Source organism: Diadema antillarum, unplaced genomic scaffold, assembly GCF_040938485.1.
Source record: "Diadema antillarum isolate AM-2024a unplaced genomic scaffold, OU_Dant_1.0 scf00000116, whole genome shotgun sequence".
NCBI lineage: Eukaryota > Metazoa > Echinodermata > Echinoidea > Diadematoida > Diadematidae > Diadema > Diadema antillarum.
The window spans coordinates 1,716,380-1,722,584 of record NW_027271005.1 but is presented as its reverse complement, the minus strand read 5'-3'; the positions used below and the strand labels follow the sequence as shown (position 1 = coordinate 1,722,584).

The window sequence follows — 6,205 nt, the reverse complement described above, 5'->3', positions numbered from 1 at the left end:
CTCTGTTTTAGGGACATTCTTAGTCAAGTATTTGCTGCAATCCAGTGCATGTGCTCTACGAATGGAAGATTTCAGTTATGTACATGAATTTGTTGTTGTCTTTTCCAATCATTTCCTCCCTCTTTTACAGCTGAGCTCTCAGACACTGCATCAACATCACTGACATGACGCCATTTTGCAGGGTTAGTCTTTGAAGTCATTTGACACCTGATTAAGTTAAAGAATGACTACTTCCACCTACTCCTTCTTCAGTCAATAGTCCCATGCATGATGTCTGCGATTAGCCAATCAACTATAACCGAGCTGGCCTACAACACCTTCACCTGGCCTAGCAATGACTCCCTAATTACAGACCAATCAACTCCGGTCAGTGGACATAGTATGACGGTGGTCAGTTACCCCAGGTATGTCCAAATTGTAGCGCTCATTGTTGGTATTCCCATCATTTTCCTGGGAGCGTTGGGAAATCTTGCCACAATCTTTGCCGTAGCAAAGAGCAAACTCCTCAGATCCAACAGCATGAATCTCTTTGTGGTCAGCCTCAGCATTTCAGACATCTTATATTGCTCTACAATCCTGCCTGTTCTGATGACTGTCTACGCAGAGAACGCCTGGATTCTGGGACCGGGGTACTGCAAGGTGTACGCAACATTCCTGTTCACATTTGTCGGAGCGACGCTCATGTGCCTCGCTGCCATCTCGCTGAGCAGATACATGAAGATGCGCCATGCCGCCGTCTACAATCGCTACTTCACAAAGTATGGTTTCATCAGTGGGCTCATCATTATCGCATGGCTGCTTCCAGTCATGTTCCTCTTTCCCGCCATCACAGGACTCTGGGGAGGTATCGGGTACGAGCCACGAACTTTGACCTGCACCTTCCTGCGGGACAACACCGGCTACAACCGCTTCTTCATGGTTTCTGCTCTCATCCTACCGACCGCCTTCATTGTCACCTTCTACCTGCTCATCTTCTGCATGGTCCAGGCCAATCACCGACGCATCCACCGCCACAACATGCAGCTGCCGGCGACCACCGCGGCCTCCGGTGAGGCCGGCAGCCAGCGGCAGGTGCAGAAACCAAACGCGCGGGAGGACCTCTCCTTCACACGCATGATGATTGCCATCTTCGTCGCCTTCATCCTGTGCTACTTCCCCTACATACTGACCAACCTGGTGGACCCGGATGTGACCATGTTGGAGCTGCATTTCTTCGCCGGGATGTGCTGCTGGTTCAGCAGCTGCCTCAACCCCATGCTCTATGTGCACATGAACCGGCAATTCCGCCGGGCCTTCAGCAATCTGGCCCTCTGGCGCACTGAGAGCACTCAGTCCCACAACCCTGCTGTGTGACTATGACAACTGCATAGGCCTACACACATACACACAACTCAGCACAGCCTTCCTCAGCACAGCTCTATGGCGGGGTCTCTGAGGTTTGGAGTTTAACTTGTGTTACCAGTACAAAAGCTGGATTGAACTTAGTGGTCTTGTTGGAGAAGTAAAAACTTTTATATTTTTTTTTTCTTCAGTACAGGGTGTCATCAGAGAAATCATAAATTCATTTCATGTCACATTACATTAATGCACTCATGATCAGAGATTATCTCTTTTTTTTTTTCACTGTGTAAGTGTGTTTTGGCTATGAAACCATGATCTTCATACTTTTAAGCACATAATGTATGACTTCCATCCTACGCACACCCACACGAACTCTTATTCTTAAGTAAAAAGTTTTATAATGAGCTGTGGCAAATAATGGTGAGCTCATGGTGACATTCAGATGCACCTAATTGAGGGAGTCAAAGGACCAGGTAATAGCAGGAGTTAGGCCACCGATCCGCACAGGGAGGAAGTGGAGGGCGGAGGAGGCTGCGGACGAGGCAGTGGCAATGGCAAAGTGGAAGGAGATGCAGGGTGCGGTTCAGGTGGGTCGGAAAGGGGTCGGGTTTCATCAGGGTGTCAGATGGTACAGCAAGCAAGGCAGGAAGGGTAGGAGGGAGTTGGTGGTGGAGGCGGTTAAGGAGAAGGAGGAGGAGTACCGCTTTGCCAAGGCTGTACAGCAGGGAGTGCAGGGAGCATGGACCCGATGGGAAGGGGTGGAGCAGAGGAAGGTGTCATGGAATGACCTTTGGTCAATGTCCTCTGGAGCTGTGCGCTTCATGATCAGTTCCACCTTTGATGTTTTGCCGTCTCCAGTAAATCTCCAGAGATGGGGCATTGTGGAGGATGGTGGATGCAGGGTCTGCAACAAGGCGAAGGGCTCACTAGAGCACACTCTGTCAGCATGTAGAGGTCTATTACAGGCCTATACATGGAGGCATAACCAGGTGTTGAAGGAGATGGCGGAGGTGGCGAGGGTGGCAGTGGAGGCAAGGAAGAAGAATGGGCCTCCTAGGGTGAGGGGAATCCGGTTTGTGAAGGAGGGTGTGAGATGCAGTGTGAGAAGGAAGGGTCAGAGGGATGATGGTGGGGGAATCTTAGCAGCGGGGGATGATTGGGAGGTGCGGGTGGATGAGGGAAACCGTACAGTGCCAGAGGAGGTGGTAGTAACTGCCCTTCGGCCGGACATGGTGCTGGTGGCTAGGTCTGTGCACAGGTTAGCAATGGTGGAGCTGACTGTGCCATGGGAGACAAGGATGGATGAGGCAAGGGAAAGGAAGCTGGATAGGTATGCTGAGTTGAGGGAGGAGTGTGAGAAAAGGGGGTGGAGAGCGGAGGTGCATACTGTGGAGGTGGGGTGCAGGGGATATGCTGGTCGATCGGTAAGGAGGTGGGTCAGAGGGATGGGAATAGGTGGTAGGGACGGGGAAAGGTGGATCAGGAGAATTTGTGGGGCAGCGGAGACAGGATCTGCATGGATAGTAGGGAAGGCTTGGGGGGGTGGTGGGAATAGGGGGGTGTAGAGAGAGTGTTTCGGGAGTGAGGAGAGGTGATTGATGCCAAGCTTTTTCTTTTCTGTCTTGTTTTGTGATGTTTTGTTTTGTTTTGTTTTGTTTTTTGTTTTTCTCTTTGAAATGCCATGGGGGTGCTGTCAAGGGGATCCCAACGCAGCACCGGCCAGCCAGGGGGAGGTGTACAGCACTTAAATGGCCGAAACACTGGTGATCCCTGGTGTGCTGCTGACGACCCATGGCATTTGCGGAGTTAACATCTTTCCGTTTATTTTCTTGCTTTTGAGACGCTTGGGAGAGGCCAGGTGACGACTGCGAATAGAGCAGTGACACCCCGGATAGGTGGGGCATCAGGGAAGGCTACCCTGATGGCTATGGCAAGCAAATAACCGGCCCCTCAGAGTTACCGGTTTTAAGTGTGGCCCATTTGCGGCGTAGGGCTGTGCGCCAGGGCTGAGGGGTGGCAGTGGGAGGGGTTTTCACCCCTATTGGTGAGTGTGTGCCCACTTGACTGAAAGGCTACTCATCCGCTTTTTCGCATTGAGTCGTGCTGAATAAGAATCCATACTGGATTCTGAAAGGGCGGGTACTTTGACTCACGACAATGAACAAAGATCAAGAGGGTGTGTGTGCGGGATGCGGGAGGAGGTTCAAGGGGAAGAGAGGTGTGGCAGTTCACAGAGCAAGAACGAGCTGTGGAAGAGTGGCAGTAGGGCATGACTGCACCAGCAATGAGCTGGGTGAGACAGTGGGAGGTCCCAGTCAGGTTTCAGACCACAGAGCCGGAGACCCTCAGCATGCTCTACATGCTGTGTTTGAGTGGAAGGAGCCGATTGCATGGCCACCGGCGAGAAGTGAGAAGTGGGAGCTTTTTGACATCAAGCTTGCGGGAGTTTTGAAAGTGGAATTGGCTGGGAGTGTTGAAAAGAAGATGCGTATGTTTGAGGGGTTGTGTTATGGGGCTTGTGCAGAAGAGTTTGGGATAAAGCCTGTGGGTAGTGGAGGTGGGGGGAATGTGGAGGGGGATTTTGGAAAGTCAGGGTCGAGGAGACAGCGGTTGATGGCCCAATTGAGGGCGGAGAAGAAGAGCTTGCGGCGTAGGTGGAGGCAGGCAGACGGAGAAAGGGCTAGTCTGAAGGGTTTGTATGAGGACCTGAAGAAGAGGTATGCGGATGTTAGGAGGGCCGAATATCAGTGTAGGAAGAGGAGGAGGAGGAGGAGTGAGAGGAGGGAGTTCTATAAGAATCCGCACAGGTTCACAAAGAGGTTGTTTGAGGAAGGGGTTTCAGGAAGTTTGGAGGTGTCGAAGGAAGAGCTCGAGAGGCATCTGAAGGCCACATACTGTGATGAGAGGAGAGAGGAGCCTTTTACTGGGGTGGCAGGGCTATTGAGGCCACAGGAGCCAGAGGTCAGTTTTGACTTGAGTGAGTTGAAGTTGTGGGAGGTTGAAGCCGTGGTTAAAAAGGCCCGAGCTGGCAGTGCAGCTGGGCAGAATGGCTTGTCCTACAAGCTGTTCAAGTACTGTCCTCGTGTCCGAAGGGTGCTGTGGCGGATCCTAAGGGTGCTATGGCGGGAGCGGATTGTTCCAGTCAGCTGGTGTGTGGCAGAAGGGGTATATATCCCAAAGGAGAGGGATGCCAAAGGCATTAGCCAGTTTAGACCGATTTCGCTTCTCAACGTGGATGGTAAGATCCTCTTTAGTGTCTTAGCAAGGCGGTTGTCAGGATTTGTCATGAAGAACAAGTTTGTGGACACCTCTATACAGAAGGCAGGGATACCAGGTTTCCCTGGGTGTACGGAGCATGTCCAGATGATTTGGGAGTCAATCCAGAGGTGCAAACGTGAGAAGGAGGATGTGGATGTCATCTGGTTGGATCTTGCAAATGCATATGGATCAGTTCCTCACAGGTATCTCAGCTTTGCTCTTGAGTTTTTCTGGGTCCCTAGGTGATCCGGGAGATGGTGCAGAGCTACTACAGCCAGTTCAGGATGAGATTCACGACCCAGACTTACACAACAGAATGGCAAGCGCTAGAAATTGGCATCCCCATGGGGTGTCCAGTCTCGCCGCTGCTGTTTGTCCTTGGGATGGAAGTGTTAACCCGGTGTGTGGCCCCGAGAATTGAAGGGTTGATGCTGGCTGCAGATGTGGTTGTGCCGTCGATTAGGGCTTTCATGGATGATCTCACAATCGTGTCTGGCAACGAGACCCAGGTCAAAGATGGCCTCCATAGGTTGGAGGAGTTGGTGGCCTGGACACGGATGAAGTTCAAGGCCAAGAAGAGCTGCTCAGTGTCAGTGCGGAAGGGGAAGGTGGTCGCAAGGAGATTTCAGATTGGGGGAGAAGATATCCCTCAGGTCACTGAGCAGGGAGTAAAGAGCCTTGGGCGGTGGTATGAGTGCAAGTTGAATGACAGGCACCGAGGAGTTCAGATCTATGAGAAAGTGGTGGAGTGGTTGAAGAGGGTGGACAGGACACTCATCCCTGGGAATGCGAAGGTGTGGTGCTGCCAGTTTGGCTTGCTACCACGGATCATGTGGCAACTGCAGGTGTACGAGGTGGCAGTGTCCAGGGTTGAGAGGATGCAGCAGAAGATGAACTCATACTACCGGAAGTGGTTAGGCGTTCCAAGAATGCTTACAGATCTGGCATTCTTTTGCAGATCAGGCAGGTTGCAATTGCCTATGACGTCAGTGGTGGAAGAGTTCAAAGCTGGCAAGGTTAGGCTAGTGATGATGATGAGGGAGTCAAAGGACCAGGTAATAGCAGGAGTTAGGCCACCGATCCGCACAGGGAGGAAGTGGAGGGCGGAGGAGGCTGCGGACGAGGCAGTGGCAATGGCAAAGTGGAAGGAGATGCAGGGTGCGGTTCAGGTGGGTCGGAAAGGGGTCGGGTTTCATCAGGGTGTCAGATGGTACAGCAAGCAAGGCAGGAAGGGTAGGAGGGAGTTGGTGGTGGAGGCGGTTAAGGAGAAGGAGGAGGAGTACCGCTTTGCCAAGGCTGTACAGCAGGGAGTGCAGGGAGCATGGACCCGATGGGAAGGGGTGGAGCAGAGGAAGGTGTCATGGAATGACCTTTGGTCAATGTCCTCTGGAGCTGTGCGCTTCATGATCAGTTCCACCTTTGATGTTTTGCCGTCTCCAGTAAATCTCCAGAGATGGGGCATTGTGGAGGATGGTGGATGCAGGGTCTGCAACAAGGCGAAGGGCTCACTAGAGCACACTCTGTCAGCATGTAGAGGTCTATTACAGGCCTATACATGGAGGCATAACCAGGTGTTGAAGGAGATGGCGGAGGTGGCGAGGGTGGC

At 52.3% G+C, this 6,205-nt stretch overlaps 1 protein-coding gene across 1 annotated transcript; it reads left to right on the top strand.

The window, feature by feature from the left end:
- Positions 1-270: 270 nt before the first annotated feature.
- LOC139719911 (protein trapped in endoderm-1-like) lies at positions 271-1,353 on the top strand. Its single transcript, XM_071631295.1, has one exon. The coding sequence runs from the start codon at positions 271-273 to the stop codon at positions 1,351-1,353; it is 1,083 nt and encodes a 360-aa protein (XP_071487396.1).
- Positions 1,354-6,205: the final 4,852 nt, after the last annotated feature.

What these genes read in the sequence shown, in the direction of transcription:
- LOC139719911 (XM_071631295.1), top strand. Translation starts at nt 271, where the DNA reads ATGTCTGCGATTAGCCAATCAACTATAACCGAGCTGGCCTACAACACC.